At 48.3% G+C, this 22449-nt stretch overlaps 7 protein-coding genes across 7 annotated transcripts; 4 read left to right on the top strand and 3 right to left on the bottom strand.

Moving 5' to 3' along the window:
* Nucleotides 1–272: 272 nt before the first annotated feature.
* On the top strand, nt 273–1221 carry GGS22DRAFT_199172 (uncharacterized protein; the record flags this gene model as incomplete). The annotated part of the gene is made up of 1 exon (XM_047966250.1): nt 273–1221. One exon carries the CDS (start codon nt 273–275, stop codon nt 951–953), a length of 681 nt encoding a protein of 226 aa, XP_047820667.1. The 3' UTR covers nt 954–1221.
* A 923-nt stretch (nt 1222–2144) lies between these two features.
* GGS22DRAFT_178857 (serine hydroxymethyltransferase) lies at nt 2145–3776 on the bottom strand (the record flags this gene model as incomplete). Its single annotated transcript, XM_047963610.1, has 4 exons — nt 2145–3135; nt 3192–3556; nt 3626–3676; nt 3732–3776. The coding sequence occupies 4 exons, from the start codon at nt 3774–3776 to the stop codon at nt 2145–2147; spliced, it is 1452 nt and encodes a 483-aa protein (XP_047820666.1).
* Nucleotides 3777–5901: 2125 nt separating this feature from the next.
* On the top strand, nt 5902–8037 carry GGS22DRAFT_158813 (Asp-domain-containing protein). Its single transcript, XM_047960696.1, has 3 exons — nt 5902–6306; nt 6361–6511; nt 6585–8037. The coding sequence occupies exons 1-3, from the start codon at nt 6208–6210 to the stop codon at nt 7523–7525; spliced, it is 1191 nt and encodes a 396-aa protein (XP_047820665.1). The 5' UTR covers nt 5902–6207; the 3' UTR covers nt 7526–8037.
* Nucleotides 8038–8976: 939 nt separating this feature from the next.
* Nucleotides 8977–12637, top strand: GGS22DRAFT_118239 (uncharacterized protein). The gene is made up of 2 exons (XM_047958155.1): nt 8977–9562; nt 9794–12637. The coding sequence occupies exons 1-2, from the start codon at nt 9240–9242 to the stop codon at nt 12492–12494; spliced, it is 3024 nt and encodes a 1007-aa protein (XP_047820664.1). The 5' UTR covers nt 8977–9239; the 3' UTR covers nt 12495–12637.
* A 1487-nt stretch (nt 12638–14124) lies between these two features.
* On the bottom strand, nt 14125–16546 carry GGS22DRAFT_118217 (uncharacterized protein). The gene is made up of 3 exons (XM_047958154.1): nt 15467–16546; nt 14733–15410; nt 14125–14674 (listed from the first exon to the last, which is right to left on the bottom strand). The coding sequence occupies exons 1-3, from the start codon at nt 16414–16416 to the stop codon at nt 14239–14241; spliced, it is 2064 nt and encodes a 687-aa protein (XP_047820663.1). The 5' UTR covers nt 16417–16546; the 3' UTR covers nt 14125–14238.
* A 1385-nt stretch (nt 16547–17931) lies between these two features.
* GGS22DRAFT_158803 (glycoside hydrolase family 93 protein) lies at nt 17932–19730 on the top strand. The gene is made up of 2 exons (XM_047960695.1): nt 17932–18156; nt 18220–19730. Exon 2 carries the CDS (start codon nt 18369–18371, stop codon nt 19575–19577), a length of 1209 nt encoding a protein of 402 aa, XP_047820662.1. The 5' UTR covers nt 17932–18156; nt 18220–18368; the 3' UTR covers nt 19578–19730.
* Nucleotides 19731–20928: 1198 nt separating this feature from the next.
* GGS22DRAFT_158796 (uncharacterized protein) lies at nt 20929–22371 on the bottom strand. Its single transcript, XM_047960694.1, has one exon. It carries the CDS (start codon nt 22258–22260, stop codon nt 21007–21009), a length of 1254 nt encoding a protein of 417 aa, XP_047820661.1. The 5' UTR covers nt 22261–22371; the 3' UTR covers nt 20929–21006.
* Nucleotides 22372–22449: the final 78 nt, after the last annotated feature.

The following is a 22449-nucleotide window of genomic DNA, read 5'->3' as shown; positions in this document are numbered from 1 at the left end:
GTGTGATCGTACGAAACAGCATCTAAAAATAGCGGCATCGGATATCTTCTTCGGCTGTACTTCCTCAATAATGAGTTACTACAAAGAAATGGCCTTGAAATAATATTATTATGCCTTCGCCTTTGTCATTACCTATCATCATAGTATTACAGTCATACTCTAGAAAGAACAGCTATGTATTTTTAGATACCTCATAAGTATTTAATAGAAACTGCTCCTCCAGGCCGAATATCCCATGCCTTCCGATCTCTTCACATATCAACAACATCACAATGCTTCCCGTCGTTAGTTTTATTGGATTTTTGGCAAGTGGAAAGGGCTCATTAGGCTCTAAGCTTGCCGATCAGTTTAGTCTATATCACTTGGTCGTCCCAGATTTGCTCAATTCGTTGAGCAACTCTCGCAACAATGGCCAAAAGACCGTAAAGAAGTATATCCACGACTACGTCCTGGGTGGAGGTAACATCCCGGCTGATCTCTGCACCGAGCTCAAACCGTTTATGAACCAGACCGTTGAGACCGTGATGGATGACTTCTACTCTCGTGGAGAAGCGATTCCCTTAGGTATCCTTCTTCCGGCTCTACACAAGAAGATCGAACTAGTCAGTGAGGAAGGTAAGCATAGAGCCATCCTGCTAGACGGCTTCCCTCGGCAGTTGAGCGATCTGAAGGCTGCCCAGCATGTCTTCGGCAAGACACTTCCTGATCTTACTATCTGGATCGATTGCCCCGAAGAAGTTGCGCGATCCCGCTACTCTAGGCGTCATCGCGATAGATTCGAGAAACAAGTCGCCTATTTCAAGGAACATATCCCTCTCTTGCTCCCCGAGTTAGAGCGTACTGGGCTCGTAAGGAGTGAAAGTGATGATTCTATGACCGTCGAAAAAGCGTACATCAGACTTCTCACTCGTCTTTACGACAATCGAACTTGGTTTAACATCGTAAGTTCCTAGGAAGACTGTCCCTGGCCGGCTACCTATCTCCTGTCGCGTGTAGAATAAATACCTAGACAGCCCCTTAAACAGAACAAGCTCCCTAATAAAAAAACATAAAATACCTATTAATGATATCGAGATCCACTGTGACTTGAAAATACTTCTCGAGTGAACCCCTAAACAACACTCCTTCAAATCCCCAGCCAGCACATCACGAAAAACCCCTCCCCTCCTTCGTATCTCCTTACAAGTTACCCCTATCCTCGTATCATCAGCAGAGAGCACCTTCTTGCTAGTACTCAGTCCATTACTTACCTACTTAGTCCCTAAAATTCCCGCAAATGATCTCTAAAACACACCGCCATCCCAGGCGTTACTTCAAAAACCGGCACCGATCCGCACAGGGGCTGCGGTCCCTTGTTATGTGCGCCGATCCCGATACCCCGGACCCGCTGCGCGAACGGACGGAACCAGCCCGCGAACGATTGAAGAGGCTGCTCCGCTGCGTGTTTCTGCGCGAGGAAAATTGGTTATTTACCAATGCTTGATGAAGTGCTTCAGAATGTGGGAATTCGGTGTTTTGTAGAATTATGGACGAATTGGAAAAAAGGGGGAGGATTCGGGACGTACGCCGATGAGTTTCTCGGCGAGGCCGGGTTGTAAGTTGGCGCTAGGAAGAGACATCTTTAAGACTGGTTGAAGACTGGTTTAAGATTGAACTTGCAATGCGAAATAAAGAAAGAAAAAGAACCTCTCTTTATTCTACGAAGTACGCAATAATAAATATATTTCCGAATCCTCTCGCGAACACATTATGCGATGTGGTAGATAGGTAGGTAATTGGGGTAGGTATGACGTGTCATCATCACATCGAGATCTGTTCACAGAGAATCCTCATTGGTGCTTTCGAATTTCTTAATTACACTAAATCATTGTAATGGATATCAATTCCCTATAATCTACCGCGTTGAAGCAGTGCCGCGGATGACCCAGACCCCTGAGAGCTATACCAAACTCCAGAGCTCATGATATTTGCAACGCCTGATGAATGCATGCAATTGTCCACTTTTGTCATCCCATTTTCCAGAATGAAGCCCGCCATATGTCCGCAAACCAGAGATAAGTTGAGTTGCCCCTCTTCCGCCTTCGTGTCTATATGTTGAACAGTAAATCCCCGCATCCTCATCATTCAATCATACATGTGATAATTTAGATGCCAGCATCCACTCTCCAGCCCTCAACGGGAAGAGGGAAGGTCTGAGACCAAGAAGAAATTTCCTTCTTAAGCTCGTTGATTCTGGCGATATCACCAACAGCAAGTCTAGCCCTAAAGTCCTTGAGCTTGTTGGCTTCCTTGGGGAGGCTGGCCTGAAGTTCCTTAGAAATCTTAATGCTCTCGTCAATGTAGCTAGCGACGCGCTCGAAATCTTGTTCTCCGAAACCACGCGACGTCATGGCGGGAGTACCGATACGAATACCGAAAGGAGTAAGAGCGGACTTGTCGCCAGGGGTAGCGTTCTTGTTGCAGGCAATGTTGATCTGCTCGAGGACAGCCTCGATACGTGCACCATCAACGGACTGGGGTCTTAAGTCAAGAAGAACCATGTGCGAGTCGGTTCCGTCGGAGACGAGCTTGTAGCCAAGAGCCTTGAACTTGTTCTCCAAAGTCTTCGCGTTGGATACGACCTGTTGTTGGTAGGCCTTGAATTCGGGAGTCTGGGCCTGCTTTAGAGCAACAGTGAGGGCGGTGATGGTGTGGTTGTGGGGGCCGCCCTGATGGCCAGGGAAGACAGAGAAGTTAATTGCTGACTCGAGGTCGTAGAAGGTCTGCTTTCCGGTCTTGGCATCGGTGCTGCGAACGCCTTTTCGGAAGAAGATCATGGCGCCGCGGGGGCCACGGAGAGATTTGTGGGTCGTGGTAGTGACGATGTCAGCGTGGGGGAATGGGGACTTGATGACCTCGGCAGCGATCAGACCAGAGATGTGGGCCATGTCAACGACAAGGTAAGCGCCAACAGAGTCAGCAATCTTCCTCATACGCGCATAGTCGATCTCACGGCAGTAAGCGGAGGTACCGGCGACAAGTACCTTAGGACGGAACAATTGGGCGTTCTCCTCGAGTCTGTCGTAGTCAATGATGCCAGTGGTGAGGTCTACTCGGTAAGGCATGGTCTCGAAGTAAGTTGAGACGGCCGAGATCCTGCAAGTGACCGAGTCAGTAACTTAATTTTCCGAATTATCCGAAAGTAAACTTACTTTCTGGAAGGAGTCTGGTATCCGTGACTCAGATGGCCACCGTGAGGGAGGTCTAAGCCCATTAATCGACCACCAGGGGCCATGATGGCTTGGTAAACCTGTAAGTTGGCCGGGCTACCGCTGAGGCACTGAACGTTGACACCCCATTGTTCCGGGTCGAGGTGGAAGGTCTGAAGAGCACGCCTCTGGCAGAGAAGCTCGATCTCGTCGATGTGCTGGTTTCCACCGTAGTATCGAGCACCAGGGTAACCTTCGGAGTACTTGTTGGACATAGGAGAGCCTAGGGCATCGAAAACGGCACGCGAAGTGACATTTTCAGACGCAATCAGGATGATGGACTCTCGCTGTCGCTGGATTTCTTTTTTCTATAATCGAGGCAATTAGCCATTGCCTAGATCAATGTAAATCAATTGGGGTTTGAATAAGAAACTTACCATAATCTCTGCAACCTCCGGGTCAGAGTCGAGAAGGGATTTCTCGAGTAACTATCGTGAGTCAGCAGAGTTTTTCACAATGGTATTAAGTATTACTGTTACTGACGTCCTTGTGCTCTTGCGAGAGAGCGTAGGTACCGTTAGCGGCCATTGTGAGGATAGTACGATATTATCCGAATTATAAGATAGAGAAGATCGTGAAGAGAAATATTTCTAGTAAGAGAAATTCACTAGAGGACTTCAGAGCTTTTTAGCCTTTTATTAAAAAAAGAGAAAAGGCGGAGGAAGGAGAGAAGTAGAGTGGAAGGCGAGAATAATATTTTTTCTTCGACTCTAATTGATTGGTGGGGTTCGTATTAAGTAAGAAAAAGTCCAGATGCTAACGGCGGGGTGATGACGAGCTGTTGGCTCTTTCCACCTCCTGCTTATGCTACTGCTAGGATCCGGAGTAACTAACGGAGTAGCTTTGGGATTCTGAATTTCCATTGGTAGACCCATACCGAAGTCGGCGAATCAAACCTTCCATCAAGGTTCCGAGTGTACAGAATGAGTCCCGCAGTAGTTCGCTACGGGCAAACTTGCCATTATCAAATCGCCGCAAACATTAAAACTATTTTGCATGCTGCTAGGGAGTATAAAATAGACATGGTTTCTCTGTTGAATTTGAATTTGATTTAGATAAAAGAATAATTGGCTACCCGAGTATCCCCAATTTGAGAGAGATGGTGGTTACAATCAGTGAAGTCAGTTGAAGCGTTGCGAATTTGAATGGGAGTCATATAATTCTTAGGTATTTTCGGAAGAGCCCTAGAGAACCTTAGAACATTTGAATTTCTTAGGTACCTAACCACTATACTTCGTATATTCATACAAGTATAAATCTGAGACAACTCTTACTTGGACACGGGCGAGGTTATGGTGTTATTACGGCTTGTTCTTTGTAACATTCTTAACTTCTAGGTTCTACTGATTTAACTAGCGCCTCGCTGGAGATATCTTCCTCGATTACACCCCGAAACATTCGAACGTCATTGGTTAAGATGACTTGAGAACTTCTACAAAGAGTATCTGCCCATCGCAACACCATGTTTTAATTGGCTGTTTCTTCCTAGTTATAATGAACTAACTACCTTGTAGTTCGGATTTGTTCTTGTTCTTAAGGTTAACCTAGAACCATAGCTTCTGACTAATCGCGAGACCCGAGTATTCAAGCTAAATACTTAAGCTCAGGGGTAATGTCCTTGATGGCTATTTGGAAATCAAAGTCTATTCAGGTCTAGTATGTTCATTGCGACTGCTACATATGCAAGGCGGTCTACACAAAACCAACCTGCGCTTTTCCTTGTCACCGCCGTGAGGTTTGGGAATGGTATGTTCTATCTAAAGACTAACCTAATACGGACCAATATTTTCCGAACCCATCGGACAGGAAACCTTTGAGCAATCTCGGATTGGAACGCCGATTATCAAAGGCAATCAAAAGGTTTTGATAACCCAGAGAATCTTATTTCTTAACTTCTCCCAAGAACCTGACTCTTGAACCTCTTAAGACTTATGCACCGAGTACTGTCACAATTAATGCAATATACAGCCAAGTTCCAAATTATACAAATGTTCGTTATTTGTACGACTTTATTACCGAAGCTGCCGAAAATGAAGTACGTCTCTTAGACCTCTGTATCATGGTGCCTTGAGAGATGTGTAGCATGCCATCTCTAGATGGGCGTGGGTGCCTAGGTACCTAGGTAATTATGAGGCTTCGAGGCGGAACATGGTGTTTGGGACGCGTGAGCATTATCGTCAAATTAGAATGATACACCTGTATGTGAATGTCCAAGGTTCACGATGGCTGAGATGGCATAATTCCCTATTACCAAGTTATGTTTCTCTGTAACAACGCATAAATGCAGTAAGCTCATTAATATGCGACGATGTACAGTACAATATTGCTTCTGAGACCAAGGTATCTTAGCACCCTGCAAGATGCCCCGGATCGGATTAATCAGACAACTTGAAACTCTATTGGGTAAAACTTACCCGCATAGGTGTGTACCTGCTTGTGTCATCAGCGGTGTTGCCTCCAGAATCTGGTTGCCCGGAACAATAGAGACCCACATAAACATATACGCCTGCGTCACTGGAAACGCTAAGACCACTTTAGGAAAGGCGAGGTTGCCACAGCAGAGAGGAAACAACTCACACTGAATGGAATGACGATGTACTGTACCTCTGTCCATGTAGTTCGCGCACGAGACCAAAACGGGTCCACTTTACTACTACCGCAAGCCTGCATGCGCCATCTCCCACCTACCCTAAGCAACTCTAGGCGCTGATTGATCAAAGGGAGCTTGGCCGTTATCTCCCAGTCCCTCAACAACATCATCGACCCATCTCTTCTTCCTAATACCTCCTACTACTTACATCTACCTCTCTCCATCCATCATCTGCCATCATTCATCTCTTTTCCCTCCATCCCGAGGATTTGAGAATTAAGAGTCATTGGGACATCATTTTCTATTCCGTACTTTTTCATCACGAGTTGTTTCATTTAATCAATTTGACATTGTTCGGAGTCGCCCATCATGAAGGGAGCTCTGCTAACCGCAGCTGTGCTGCTTGGCTCCGCCCAGGCCGGAGTCCACAAGATGAAGCTTAAGAAGATTCCTCTTTCGGAGCAACTGGTTGGTGTTGGATTCTAAATGACCATGCGACTCGATATTGATGATTTATAACAGGAAAGCATCCCGATCGAGACGCAAATGCGAGGCCTCGGCCAGAAGTATATGGGACCCCGACCCGAGACTCATTCGCAGGCGGTGTTTCAAGACACTTCTATCCATACCGCAGACCACCCCGTTCCCATCTCCAACTTCATGAATGCTCAGTGTATGTAATTCCGAAATTCCGAAACTTCCTGCCGAAAATTTGAGAAGCTTATTTGCTGACCATTTAATCACAGACTTCTCTGAGATTAGCATCGGCACGCCGGCCCAAGACTTCAAGGTCATCCTCGACACAGGAAGCTCCAACCTCTGGGTTCCTTCATCATCTTGCGGCAGCATTGCATGCTACCTCCACTCCAAATATGACTCCTCGTCCTCGTCATCGTATAAGAAGAACGGTACCGAGTTCGAGATTCGTTATGGATCTGGTAGCCTGAGCGGTTTCGTGTCTCAGGATACTATGACTATCGGCGATCTTACCGTCAAGAACCAGGACTTCGCCGAAGCTACCAGCGAGCCTGGTCTAGCTTTCGCCTTCGGTCGATTCGATGGTATTCTTGGATTGGGTTTTGATCGCCTTTCCGTCAATGGCATCGTGCCTCCTTTCTACCAGATGGTTAACCAGAAGTTGATCGATGATGCCGTCTTCGCTTTCTACCTAAGCGGTGAGAATGGAGCCGACGACTCGGAAGTCGTTTTTGGTGGTGTTGACAAGGACCACTACACTGGCAAGATCACCGAAATCCCTCTGCGCCGCAAGGCTTACTGGGAGGTCGACTTCGACTCCATCTCTTTCGGTGACGAGACTGCCGAGCTCGAGAACACCGGTGTCATTCTTGACACTGGCACTTCTCTGATCGCTCTCCCCAGCGACCTTGCTGAGCTACTCAACAAGGAGATCGGTGCCAAGAAGAGCTTCAACGGCCAATACACTGTCGAGTGCTCTGTCCGTGACTCGCTTCCTGATATCAGCTTCAAGCTTGGCGGATATGACTTTGCCATCGGACCATACGACTACATCCTTGAGGTTCAGGGCAGCTGTATCTCAACCTTCATGGGCATGGACTTCCCCGCCCCTGTCGGCCCTCTCGCCATCCTCGGTGACGCTTTCCTCCGAAGATGGTACTCTATCTACGATCTCGGCAAGGGCACCGTCGGCTTGGCTAAGGCCAAATAGGTGAAGGTTGGCGGGACCTTCGGAGAGGATCTGTGAACTGTCTTGTATGGCTTGTGATGACGAGATTGCGACGCAATATGGGTATTGTACTGGTTCGATCATAATATGAGGGCGACGACGCGTTTGAACTGCATTTCCAATCGAAGCCTCATCCGCGGTGTTTTTTTTTCCTTTAGGGTATTCCCCCTCGAAACGTGTTAGTCGCAAAGCATAATGAGACTTAGGTCTCCGTTGTAAATTACACCCAACAGCACGTATTCGTTTAGCTTGGCATAACATTCGTATTTCTCAAGGAATCTCTGTTGATCTATGGATTATTTAATCGTCGTACCTGAAAGTGAAATCGGCATGTTGATTTTGTGCTACTGTGAGATATACCAATCTCCGTACTGCCCGTCTTGTTACTTAGCAGACTAGATGGGCAACGCGACGCTCGCTGCCGTAGAGATATATAATTAATGCCTACCTACCTACGGCGAAAACGCTATTGCTGGTAAAGGCGATTTCATTTATTTGATATTCTTCTCAGTCCAAGATAACCTATCTGCTATCCGTTCGGTGGCTGGGGGGTCGATGGCATTCCTATTTAGCTGCAGACTGGTAAGTAACATAATCCCTAGTAGTCGCCTCCTTACTAAGGTATCTAGTATGACAACCATTCCAAACTTAATTTCTATCTCAACAGTACATATTTATGGAGCATCCTATTTGAATCGGTATCACTGTAAATTTAAACTGTAATAATCAAAATTAATACAAGCTCATCGTGCGCATGCAGTTGTTGTTTTGTCGCGATTTGTTGGCTAGAATGTACAAAATCCTGAGGTACATAAGTACACAAGTACATAATCAATGTTGGCAGAAGACATCAAGATTGAATGACTTGGTTGAGGTCACGTGTAAAGGACGGGTTGTGGATCGTGCGCGTACCGCTAGGCTGCAATGAGTTTAGTAGCGAGCTTAGCGTCAGCCATCATTTGCAGGTGAGTCGAAGGACAGACAGATTCATTTCACAGTTCATTGCACTCTTCCGTCCTCCGTCCTCCGTCTTCCCTCTCATAATACTGGGTACAAGGCTTCTTGTATTGAATGAAGTTTTCGAAACCAAAGTTATTCACAGTGAAAATACCGCGTGCATCTCGACAACAAGATTGTCTTCAGACAATTTAAGATCTTCTCATGGTTAGCCATAGTAAACCTGAGTAGATTAAATATTTCGATTTCAATTTTCCTTACCGCTATAACACGAATCGTTGATCATTTAGATGTTGGATGGGTGAATCTCGTCCACTTCTTACCATCCGCTCCTGCCCTTGCAACGTTGAAGTTTTTTGCGGTTTAGTCCCAGTCCATGTCAATGTCCGAACTGGAATTGGAGGTACCTCCCTAGTTCGAGCGCGCTGAGTGTACAGTACCTAGAGACTAGGAGGCTCTGAAGAAGGAAAGAGGGTCAAAGTTTCGCGGTCGCACCAACAAGCAAGCAGCAGCAGGAACTGGAACGACAAAATCTCCAGTCCCAAAAATTCCCTTTTTTTCAATCGCGACCGACTAACCGTGCAGCGCGACGGGAGCCGCCAATTTTATTAGCATTCTATTTCACCGTCAACCGTTAACCACAACCAGCCGAAGGCCGAAGCCCGCTTAGAGAGAGAGGACAACAACGATAATAAAAAATAAAAATAATAAGAAAGGTTACCTCAACTAAAGGGAAAAAATGGCCTCGCCAGCCATAGCACTTCCAAATGGCGTTTCCACGCCCGTGCAGCTCACCAACAATAACGTCAATCTCAATGCCGCATCTAATTCTCCTAACGCTAACAATATGATCGACGTCGACATCGATACCGCGCAAAGCATGTCCGGTACCTCGATCAAGCGCAAACGCGAATCAACCGACGCCAGCGAGAAACCACCGAATGGCCTCAACATTAGCCCCATAAGTCCTATTCCAACAGATACCGTCCCTTCCCCCTCCCTATCCAACACAGCTAAGGTTGATAAACCTACGATACGTAACTATTATGATGTCCTTCAAAGGTAAATCCCTTTACTTTATTCCCTTATCCTCCTATCCTCCTGTTAACCTTTCTATTATCATCATCCTTCCCCTCCATCATCAATCACATTACATCGATTTTTTATTTTCCTCGACCTTATGCGCACTTCCTTCTCCTTCTCATTTCTTTCATACCCCCGTTCCTCTACTTGTCTTGCATAACCATACAATTAATTGATATACTCGATTACTTACTATTGGTCATTTCATAGTATTGATCCGATGCCTTCTGTTCTCAAACGTCCCCTTCCCGACCCCGAAGATTCTTCCAACGAGCCTCAGGCGAAACGGAAGAAGCCTGATGACGGGAACCCGTTACCTTCCATTGCCGACAAGGTGGCTCAGGAGCAATATGGCGATCTAGATAGCATCATCATCGATATTAAAGCCTCCATCTCCGACAACTTAGCAGAATTGCGACACGTTGAACCCGGAAAGGACAGCAAGGCGAATGATGAAGCCATTGCCAAGGTCATCGATTTCAAGCGACAAGCTTACGGAATATTCAAGAGGGAGATGTCATACCCCGACAATACTCGTGCTTCTGGCGTGTTGGAGGAGCTTAACTCTATTAGTGATTTACAGTCCAACGCCAGTGGAAATATGATATTGGTGGTGAATGGCGAGCAGATGAGAGGAAAGCCGTTGTACTCGAGCTTGCAACAATCTACTCCAACCCTCGATGGCACTGAGACCGAAGTTGTTATCCGACCTCTTAGAGAGAGCGGTTTACCTAACGGTGTTAAGACCGGCAGGGCGATACCGTATTCCTTCTCTTCACCTATCGAGAAGGATAAGAAGGCCAAGACACTGGGAGAGCTGTTCCCAGCCCCACGCAACCTCCTGTCGCTGCAACCACCGAAAGCGCCGAAGAGCACCGTCAAAGGTGTGCAAGTTGGATGGCATCATCCTGAATTGACCGAGAAGTCTAAGTATCGAGCTGGGTCATATTTCAGCCAGAATATCACCACCGGACGCTGGTTAGACTACAGCAACGCCGCACCTCCGTCGCAAATCATGACCAAACAACGCGAGCGGGCTCTAAGCCTTGCTGGAAATAAGCCGTCTTCATCCGACCTCGAGATGTCCGAGATGGAATCTCTTTTCCGTGGCGCATTCAGTAGTTTTGCCCCATCCAAGGACGATTCTGCTGCTATGATATCGTCTGGTATGATTAGCCAAACTATGTGGTGGCAGAAGGTGGGACAGCGTAGCTTCGATCGCCTAGTTGAGACCGAACTGCTAGATGCTGCTAAAGACGCCGACAAGGCTGATATTGTTCTCGTTGAAGAGGTTGATGAGACACTAATCAAGGAAGCTCTAGACAATTGGGACGAGACTATGGTAGATCCTAGTCTAGAGCAGGTCTGTGGTCCAAAGAAGTCCCAAGAGGAGATGGACGCAGATGATGTCCTACAGGAAGTATCCGACATGATTCAGACACTAGTTTCCTATCAGAAGAATCGCAACTTGACCTTACCGTCCGCGTCCAGTCAGAGTCGATACGCGGCGGATCCGGCCCATAGCGATATGCTTACGAATGGAACACCCGTGCAGCCAGGAGAAGAAGAGTTGGCGACATACCAGGCCCTCAAGGCACAGTTGGCTCTTGTTGTTCAATCGCTGCCACCCTACGCAGTCGCACGTCTCAACTCGGACAAATTAGATGAGCTAAACATATCAACTAAGATCGAAGTCCGAACCGACGAATACCAAGGATTGATGGAGGAGGACGAAGTAGCTGCTCGCGCTAGAGCCGCGCAAGCTCCCGTACCAAACCCCCGACCAGTCACTCATCGTGCGTCAAGTTCGTCTAGTACAATGCAGTATGGTCAACCGTACCATGCCAACCGCGCGCCAATGCCTAATGCACAATTTTATGGTGCCCAGACTCCAGTCCGAGCTACTCAACCTCCGATGCGAGGTCCCCCGCAGACTATGCCCCCGGTGGCCTATCCCCCGCGACCCCCGTCCAATACGGGTTATCGCCCTCCGAACCAGTATCCTGGTACGGCTTATTCCACCCAATTCAGCAAACCGCCTGCCCCATATTCGCAGCCCGGCTCATATGGAAATACCCCCACACAAGTCCGGCCTCCGTACCAGCCAATGCCGGGTTATCCTAACATGAACACCCCGACACCGCAAGCACGTTTCCCGTCTTATCCACCAAACACTCAACCACCGCCTAATTATCATCATTCTCAACCCTTCCAAGCGCAACCTCATCAGCTTCAGGGTACCCCGTCGCATCAGCCATATAACCAGTACACAAATGGCGCTGCATCAATGCCACAGAGGACAGCATCCCCTCATGTATCCCACCAAACGCCGCAACCCCACCACCAACCTCTCCCCCACCATCCGGGATATAACCCGACCGGAACACCCGTGAGGCAGGCATCCTATGGTGGCCAACCAAACATGAACAATGATCCGTCACGACGCTTTTACCCGAACGCTGGTTCACCTGTGATGCCGAACAACCAAATGGGTCAGCACAATCAGCAGAGCCAGAACCCGCAAACCCCTGGTACCTCCTCATTCCATACGTCTCTTCAGCCACACCAAGTTCAGCAAGCGATGGATCAAGCCAAAGCCCGTTTCGACGCGACCAAGAGTGCGCAGAGGACAAATGAAGGTATTAGAAATTCGATGTCTGGTCAAGGACAAGGACAAGTTGGTGCGCCGGTTGGCCTCGGTGGTATTGGCCTAGGAGGGGATCCAGCGAGGCTAGCAGCCGCCCGGGCTAACATGCCAACTTATCCCGCGACCAGTCAAGGGCCCAGTCAGAGCCCGAAACCTCAGCTTAACTCGCCTAGGGTTACTGCGGCACCGTCTGGGATCAACGGAACCCCTACACCAATGCCGACATCTAACGGGGGTTCAACAATTCCTAACAGGGAAGCCTAGAAACCTTTCATGTTATTTGGACCTCACGCTTTTGATGACATCTACCTGTCCATGGGGGTCAGAGACATCCTGTCAAATGACGGCTCTATCTCACCAGCACCTGTAATCCCTACCACCACGATAGACCCAGCCTTGCTGGTATGGGATGCAGAACAGGATGCTCTTCGAAGTGCTAGTAAAAAAAACTAGTCGATGACCCAGCGTAGCAAGCCATGGACGAATCAGTCATTATGAAGATAGAAATCCTAGCGATCAGCCATTGTTACTGTGAAGCTCGATGCTGGTATGCCGGATTTCCTCAAAACGGATAGGATCAACACTGGGTGGGTGTTTACTCGACATAAGAAAGCCGGGCACACATTTCTTTTTACGCGTTCGTCGTTCTACCTTAGATGGGGGCGTTCAACGATACCGGAGAATCGGAGTTCAGTGCAGTGGACACAGCACGGAGGATTATTCCCCACACGGCAATGGGATGGGATGGGAAATGTAGATGGCTACTACTACTACTACTATTACTTTGACTTCTTTTTTCCGGGCTTCCGACTACGCAAATCTCTTCCTCCTCTTTTTTCTCTTCTTCGTTCCGAGTTTACCTGCTTGGGAATAGAAAAGTTCTACTTTCTTCCTTTTTTTTACCCTTCTTTTATTTCGCCGAGGTTCACCGAGTGAGTTAGTGGTTGGACCTAAGCTGGACTGGGCTGAGCACGACCGGCTTGCTTGCTTGCTGGGATGGCGTGCGTGGCGGATGTGGCATATGGTGATGACGGGGTGGCCGGCGTGTATAAATGGACACATTATACGAAGCTGCTAAGTGAGTTACTACTAGTCAAGAGGAGGAAGATACGAGTCGTAGTTGACGCGGGTGTTGTTGATATTGGGGACGAAAGATGAGATTACTAGGGGACGAGGCGGTGGTCTGGGGTAGTGGGCAGTTGGCTTAGTTAATCGATGCGTCGGTTATGGTTGTGATATAGCTTCGCACTGCCTGTGTTCTTGTTTTACCGTACGCGCGTCGGGGGTTAGGTGCCCCTTACTACCACCTGCTGTGCTCACCTTAGTTACCTGGGGGCTTGAGCTGTGGTTTAATACATTACAGATGATTCTGAAGATTATGGGCTTTTTTTCATGTCGTGAGACATGATTACCTATCTAGATTTAGCTTGGTTGGATTTGATTTGATTTGGTGTTGCGTAGATTTTGATGATCTGATCTGTCATGAGTGACAGATTATCCCCGAGGTACAACATAACCCACGTATGTACAGCATATAACCATACCCAATTACGACAAAATATGATATTTTAATTCCGATTCGATAGGTAGATTTCGTCGTCTTTGCAGTCTAATCATTCGCCATGTCACTCATGAATATTTGGTCTTAGGGAATATGGATAAGGGGGTGGGGTTTTTTATTAATTCTGAAATCTACCTACTGCTAAAGTCAAGTAACCAATTCTCAAAACACCACCAACCAATGAATCAATCAAACCACTCCGCGCGCGTTAACGACTGAACAACACTAACTGACTAACTCATAAGCACTTCCAAACTCACTAACTTGCAAGGTAATCAGCACCAATCAACCACTCAACAAACATCAACTCGTAAACACAAACAGCAACGTACACGCACTACGAACTCGCACGCATAACAAGAACTTCCCCACCCCCCCCTGGGCTGGGAGTACAATAACCCAGTCTAGTCTACTCTACTCCAGGTAAGCACCCAGCTAGAGACTAGACTAGAACCTATACCCCATACCCTTAAACGAAGTCTCCCCCTTCTCCTTCTCCTCCTCCTTCTCCTCCTCTCCCACAGGCTCCTCCTCCTCTTTCTTCTCACTCCCACGCTCGCTCTTCCGTCCCTTCCTCGACTTCTTTCCGCGGCGATGGTACCGACCCGAACCGTTATGTTCGGGGAGCATAAACCCGCTCATGGGCTGCCAGTTGCACTGAATGTTTTGTGCGTTGAGGTCGGCATTGAGACGTTCGAGTGCGGCGACGGCGTCGAAGAGTTCGGGGGCGGGGGAGCGGGTTGGGGAGGGAGGGATGGTGGGGAGGGGCAGACGCGTGTATATTGCGGTTTTGCCGAAGAGGTTGTTCTCCGGGAAGAAGTGCTTTTCGTAGTCTTGCATCAGCGCGCGGACGCGGGGGGTGTCTGGGTCTGTTGGGAGGCGGCTAAGGGGTGGGTTAGTGTTAGTATGGAATGGAGATAAGGGGGGGAGGGGAGACGTACTGATGGAAGGAGATCAACGTGTTGTCGTTCAGGCTATCCGGGACCTTGGACTTGGTCTTGTAATCTGACTCCTCGGGCGTCAGGACCGGGTTCCAGACCATGACTGCGGGACGCGCGATATCGGCCACAATCTCCTTCAGACAAAAGCTCGGATTGGGCGCGAAAAGGAGGGTTTGCTCGTCGATCTTGGCGAGACCGGCGGCGCCGTGTGTGCCGACGATCTCGAATCCCTTCTGGGACAGTATTCGGATGCAATCCGGGCTATAATTGGGGTCCTGCGCATATAGGTGAATACCACCGTTGAAACGCTTGTTCATTGCTTCGATGAGTGTCATGGCTGCGAGGTGGCGGTAGATGCCCCTCGACGCCTTGCGGCTCGGATCGTCCCATCTGACGGCGAGGGGGCCAAGGTCAAAGCATACGACCTTGTTGATGGGTGGCAGGGGTATCCGCATAAAGGTCGAGTACAGCAGGTGCATTATCGGGCACCCTCTCCATATCCCTTTGTAGCAGTTATTCCATACCCAATCGACGCCAGAAGGTAGGCTGTCCTCGTAGTCATACGGAATGGTCTTGATGGACATGGTGTTGTAAGGAGTAGAGTCAGGTTTGGTGGCGGGTGGGAATGCTAGTTCCTGGTAACCGTGGAACTGCACTCTGAGTTTTGACTGGTCTGAGCTGTTTATGTACGTTAGTTTATCTCGACCAAAGAGCGGAATAGATAGATGGCATACTTTGTCTCCTTCTGAACTGATTGTCCTTCACCAACATAGCCATTTATTCTAACGTTGATATCATCTCCCTTGATCTGGTCCTCGATACGGATGAGCGCCTCTTTGGTCCAGAGTTTATCTCCCCTGTTGTACTTTTCGATGACCCGACGTTGACGTTCGAGGTGATAATCTGGCCACGCTTTGAACTTGGCCCTATTGACAGGATCCTTGTAACTACTACTGTCGCTGTCGCTGTCGCTGTCCTTTGATCTGTACTTGATGCTGAAACTAGGTAAAACGTTCAGATCTGGATATCCTCTCTCTGCCATTCTAGCGTAGAACCTCTTAATTCTGTCGGCCTTCTTTTTCTTGGAGTTTTCAACGGCCTCTTTGTTCGACTCATTACTCAGGTCGTTGTCCATATCATCGGGCGTTAAACTGGATCCTCCCACTTCAGCTCTCTGAGAAAGGCTTATGTTAAAAGACTTCTTCTTGGTGCTGTTGTCGGAACTCTCGACTCTAGGGTTAGTGCTTGTAGTAGCTGAGCTTTCTATGCTCCCCTTGTCCTTAGGCTTCGCGTACGGATCCTGGGCAATCACCCGATCCAAGTTATGGGAGGTATGAGGCCTAGACAATGACGGCTCTGCATCTGTAGATCTGAAGCTGGGGAAATGAGGGCTCGAGTGACCACTGGCGGGTCCAAGGACGCGCAATTTGGTATAATCGCTGTTAGGGGTACCTGTACCTGAGCGAACAAAGGGTAGATAATCATGTGTCACCACCCTAGAGATATGAAGATTATTCAAAGGTGTAGGGGATGAGCTGCGCCGGGTCGGGGGTCGGATTTCCAAGGCTTGAGTTTCCTTCGGTTGTGTCTCATTAGGTCGGGCATCGGCGAGACTAGGAGAGAGCCTTTGCCTTACGCTCTTGAATTTCTTGCGGAGAGAATCCGCCTTGATTCTAAGAGACATGGTGGCAGATAGTATGCTAAGATTTATATTTAGACCTTGACGAATCGAATCCACTGGGTAGGTATGAAGCTTGCCTCGTAATACTGGTTGGTAGTTAAGAAAGGGGTTATGAATGCGTGCTTGATATGATATCCAAAGGATACGCAAATAAGATACGCAAATAATGTTGTTCTTCAGAATCTCTCGCGAGACAAGAACGCAACTAGTGGAAAATCTCTAAATGAATAATAGAGAAGTTGGATGCCCATTAATAGAGCGAGATGGATTGTGGGAGAAGCTATGATACCTACGTAGTATTTAGAGTTATACGCTTCCTGTCCATTGACGCTTCCTTTAAGTTGGCAAATTTTCTCATAGCGTGAAGTAAGACCGATAGACTGAATACCCGTCATCTCACCTTGGAATTGCCTACGGGCGCTCGTGCCCGCCTCTCAGAGGTGGTTGCTTACTCGAGGCATCATCTCACACTCTGTCACTGCACGCCCCGTGGTGTATACACTCGACGATATACGAGAGCATTCGAAGGCTCCGAGTTATCCAATTAGGTGTCATAGTTCCGTTGGTTCATTAGCCCTCAATTTGGCAATGATCGAAGACTAGAAATATATTACGGTCGCTTTCAAAAGCTTGTATTCACGGATAAGTTCCATCGATGGCGGGCCGATCAGGGACGCAGGTGTGATCATAAGGTCGTTCCACAGCAGCTGGGTTTCCGCCGATCAGCCGGTGGTAAGTCGCCATGATAGTATCAAGCCACGATATGCGCGTTTAGAAGCGCTTTGGCTTCGAAGATGAAATGATGAGCAACTTCCTTTAGTAAACCGCATTAGATCTGTGATACCATAATAATTTGCGGCTTCTGTAGCTCGCAGTAACATGGGAAGTTTCGTGCCCACAGATTTGTCATAGCCGCCAAGAGCGAAGTCTAACCTCTACAGGCGGCAGAGTATCACTGCCGAGGAGGCGCCACAGCTGCACAGCTGCAAGAGATTAAGTGTTAATACCGATGTACATTTGTTTGATTTTTTGACAACTCAACATTGACACATGTCATCATCACGAGCGGGATTTTAGTGTAATTCTTGTTGAACGGATACATAATTTCGAGGGGTTTGTTCTCCTGGTCCACTTCTTCGAGATTTAGATAATCGCTTAATGCTGATCGAGATGTTTGTCATAACGTGCATAACGTTTGTACAACAACGAATAGATAGAACCTTATTGCTTGCCTCTAAAGATTATGTGAGTCTGACGTATATGATAACACTTGGCTTCTTGAGTTTTGATAAGAAACTGGAATAAATGGAATAATAATTGGAATTGTTGATTGTTGGATTGAAGGAAGAAAGAAGAAAGACGAAGCCAAGTCTTGACAAGGGCGATGACGAAGACTTGAAACAGGGAAAGGTTCCGATTCGGTTAACGGCATTTGAGACAAGATTTCCGATAATTAGATGAATAACCCCCGAAATACCTTCATAGAGAGGCGCTTGTGACTTAATTATTTATCAAACCATTAGAATCAAGGATCAGGGGCATTCATCCGTGTTTAACATTTAGACTCCCTGGTTCGAATTGTTACGGAAGTTATTACTACGAAATATTGCGAAAAAAACACATACAACGCGATAAATGTTGAATAAAGAGACGATCCTTCCGATCTTGAGAGTTTCCTGCAACGACGATCCCTCAACCTCATAAACGATAAAGGCCGGGAAAAAAGGGGACACATTAAAAGAAGTAGCTACATACATATGGATGATATCTAACATTCCCTACGTTCCATACTAATATGTGGAGCAGATTGCGTGTACTCAAGTACACTGAAACATAAATTCGCCGACGACGCTTCATCGAGAAAAAAACAACAAAATAATACTTGTAGGTATTAATTAGATGTGTTCTCCAGCTCAACATCGACTTCTCCCCCATCGATTCCCGCCAGAATCTCAATGGCCGGGAGGCTCACCCAGAAGATACTAGGCCACATCGGTCACCTGGGGCCCCTGTTAACCGGCGATCCCATGGCGCAACAGGCCGCCGTCGTCGTGTCTCCCGCCCGCTGGCAGGTCGACATCAACGAGACTTCTCTACACCCCATTCCCGGCACTTACCCGCGCATGACACGGCTGGCCGATAGCAGTCTCCTCTGCGTCACTACGGGATTCCAGGGCCCTGGTGGCCGCGAACACGTGCTGCAGGTCTCGCGCAGCGTCGACGGCGGAAACACCTTCGTCCCGCACGGCGAAATCGCCCGCGGCCCCGCCGACATCGATAACGCATTCTTGATCGAGGTGCCCCCCACTCCATCCCACCCAAACCCGAAAAACAGCTCCGTGGTTCTCGCCGCCTTCCGCAACCACGACCGCGACCCGGCGCAGGGTAATCGGCCGACGTACTTCCGCATCACGGTCTGCCGCAGCGAGGACGGCGGGCGGTCTTGGAAATTCTCCTCTCAAGCTGCCGAGCATAGCGCGAACTCGAGCAATGGGTTGGGGTTGTGGGAGCCGTATATGCGGCTAGGAGGTCTGGACGGGAGAGAGGTGCAGATGACGTACTCGCGCGAGCTCGCGTCTAATAACCAGGAGACGTTCCGCGTGGACTCGCACGATGGCGGGAGAACTTGGTCGAAGCCGCGATGTCTGCGGTGTCATTCCCCGCACATCAACCTCCGCGACGGCATGCAGAGCATTGTCAGCGTGAGGGATGTATCCGGCCTGACGGCCGAGGGCCAGCAGTTCTTCGGCGAGGCGCAGGTCGTCGTGTTCGAGACGACGAGGCGCGGGACTTTTTACAGCGTCGAGTACGCCGTTTCGTATGACCAGGGCCTCACCTGGGGGTCGCGCGGCGTCGTGTACCAGCCCCGCCCCGGACGCAATGCCGGCGCGCCGCAGATCGAGAGGTATGGGAAGACGGGGCTGGCAGTTGTGTTTATGACGGACGAGGAGACGCAGACGGAGCCGACGTGGCCGGGGAAGGCGGCGATTAAGGTCGTGTTTGCGACCGGGTTGAATAGGGGGAGGATATTTTGGAGCCAGCCGACGTTGGTTCATGCTGCGCCGTCGTTCTGGCCGGGGCTGTTCCGAATGGGGGAGAATGAGCTCATGGCTGTGTTTGAGACTGGTGGGAGGTCGATTGGGAAACGTCTGCTTTATGGGTAACTAGTAGCTAGCTAGATAGATAGAATTGGTTCAGCATAAGGCGCTTGTCTTGTTATTAGAGATCAGAATGGAATCATCAATGCAAGATCCATCCCAGCAGTGGGGTGGGCTTTTTTACATGATAGCAAAATGCAGGCAATTGACATCCTTTGAGTCGTTGGCGTATGAAAAATAGGTACCTGACTAGTCTAAAGGAGTCGTCAATATCACATGGATTCCAAGCCTCAATTAGATGGTCGCCACGTTCGTCCGATGAGAAGCCCGAACTCTAGATTCGTCATGGGATAGGTTGGTCCCGACGGCTTACCATTACGCTCGACTACTAGTGCCCGAAGGTCTGACATTTCGTAAACTAAATATACGAGATGTGTAAATTCCCCTGCTCGATCGAATGACCTTCTGTGCACCATTAGCGTACCTGTGACGAGGCCCATGATACTTGTTGTAGTTGTATTAGTGAGAAACCCAAGTTCGCGATGCCTTGCTTGTGCTGACCTTTCGTCATAGTCAGTGCGCACTGCGCAAGTAGGTACTTACCTTAGTATTGGAAACACGTCAGGCTTATCCACGAGGATGTGGGACCAGTCACACTGTACGATGGACTACAGTAAGGTTATAAATCTAAAGAAGGGCGCGCATCATAACAATTCTTCAAGGACCTGTTGAAGACAATGACTTAGCTCAATTGGAAAGCCGTGTGTATGAACCGCTTGCGGCGCAAGAGGTTGTAACCACGGTAGCTAGGGAGTTCGAGACGGGTTCGTGGGACTTGTTGTTATTTTTTTTCTTTTCTTTTTTCTTTTTTTCCATTTACACATACACATGCAAATACGTTTTATCAGGACACTATTACAACAGATTCAATTTAGTAACCTTGGAAATTAATAGATCTACCTACACATTAGTAGAGTCAGTAAATATGCAAAGAGAGGGATACGTCAAGAGCGCTTCTGAAGAGCTCGCGAACAGACTCCACGAGCTATTTCTCTCCGGTGTGAGCCTGCTTGAAAATCTTTAATTGAGTCTCCCAGGATAATCGCTTGTGGCGGCCCTTGAGGTCAGACGCACTTCCTATACCGGTCCTTCCTGCTGTGACCGGGAGGCGAACATGGCTCGTGAAGAGTACATACTTCTTAAGTGTAGGTACCGTCCGTCTGATCTTACGCCCCGACTCAGTTCAGGATATACTCTACCATTGTCTTCGTATTGTTATAAGGTTCTCGACTTACTTTCTCAGGGTCTTCATCGCTTTTGGGGTTTCCTTTTCAGGTACCTGCCAACTTTACAACGAGGCTCTAAGTTATTAGGGGCTGTATTTTATACAGTCAAGAGGTACGGAAATCATGTTATGTGGAATAGGGTATCAAATATATAAGGTACGTAATGGAGCGGTGCTTTTATGGCTTCTTTTCCACAAGACATTTACTATCTAGTCTGACCCTGGCTCGACTATATCCTCCCGGTAGACCCTTCTTAGTTCAAATCCGACTTCGATAGTAATGAGGAATATAATGATCCACTCCAACCGATGGCCAACCTTTTCGCTAACCATCTCTCTTAAGACGCTCACGTTCTCAAACCCGTAGTCGATCTTCTTGTTCAGAATCCCAATGCGCTGCCGTATATCCAAGACAGTACTGATCTGGTTGTAGTAGCTCTCCAGGTTCGACTCCGAGTCCCAGAACATGTCCGGCAGTTGATCTGTGATATCCGAATAATGATTTAGCTGTGATCTCAAGCTCAGTAGCTGACCTGTCATCTTCAACACGGCGCGCCGTCTAAGTTTATGCTCCAAACCACCCTCGATAAAATCCAAGCTGTTTTTAGAATATTCGAAGTGCTCGATAGCCTGGTTTTCCAGCACTGCTAGCTTTGGACTTCTGGCCAAGCCGCTGGAGAAGGCAATCTTGGCGAGGGTCGTGTCTAGCCTGTCATTCTCTAGTTCTTGCGCTCGCGTGCCTAAGACGACGACCTCGCCCTTCATATAACTGGTGTCGCGTGTCTCATCTGGTATGAATTCGAGTTCTTCCATCTCGACACGATTAAGATGAGGAAGCTCGGCCGCTCGGATCAGCTGCTTAGTGGTAAGGGTCTTAAAAGCGTCGGCTGGCACTGACCATGCTACAACGGTTCCGGAAGGGAAGACGAAAATATCTCCGTTATTGATGCCCCTTGCGTGTACAACGCCTGAGGGGTCAAATTCGGTACCATCGGGATCCAGCTCAAATGCATGTAAGCTTAATATCTCCTGTACGGCGTCCATATCGAAAGATTGAGCAACGCATATGGAGTTGATAGTTCGACGATAATCCGTCTCGGGGCCAGTATGATCTCTCATATGATCTTTCTTCACATCTTTACTACCTTTGGTTGGTTTGGTCGTGAGCCCTAGCCGCAAAGTCTTGGCAGCCGAAGCTCGAGCGGGTTTGCGCTTAGAGGAGCCCGAAGTCCTATTTTTCTGTTGCGCTTCCGACTGATTGACATCGTGTTCTGAAAAGGATGGTTCGTCTTTGGTATCAACATTTGATAACAATTGGTTAGAGGAGAAGAAGCTGCGCTTGCGTGGTAGTGAGACGAGCGTGGTCTGGTGAAAACATCGTTGCGGTCTTAGAGCAGGGACGGATGCTATGGTATGCAACCCTCTAAGCGCGGGGGCTGCTATCTTATGTATTGAGGGTCGCATGGTGACATTAGTTGAGCCATTTGAATGCGATTTGCTGGTCGCAAACTTATTTCGGCTTGTTCTTGTGTGAGAGATGAAAGTTGCGATAAAATCAGAAATTGGTGATTGAAGATATAATCAATTGGTTACATCAGTAGGGCGGACCCCCGAACCCCTCTAAAATTATTATCGATAGATATCATGTTCGCG

This window comes from Annulohypoxylon maeteangense (assembly GCF_022496945.1).
Source record: "Annulohypoxylon maeteangense strain CBS 123835 unplaced genomic scaffold GGS22scaffold_5, whole genome shotgun sequence".
Taxonomy (NCBI): Eukaryota; Fungi; Ascomycota; class Sordariomycetes; order Xylariales; family Hypoxylaceae; genus Annulohypoxylon; species Annulohypoxylon maeteangense.
Note: the sequence above shows the minus strand (reverse complement) of the source record. Positions and strands in the feature narration are given on the sequence as shown.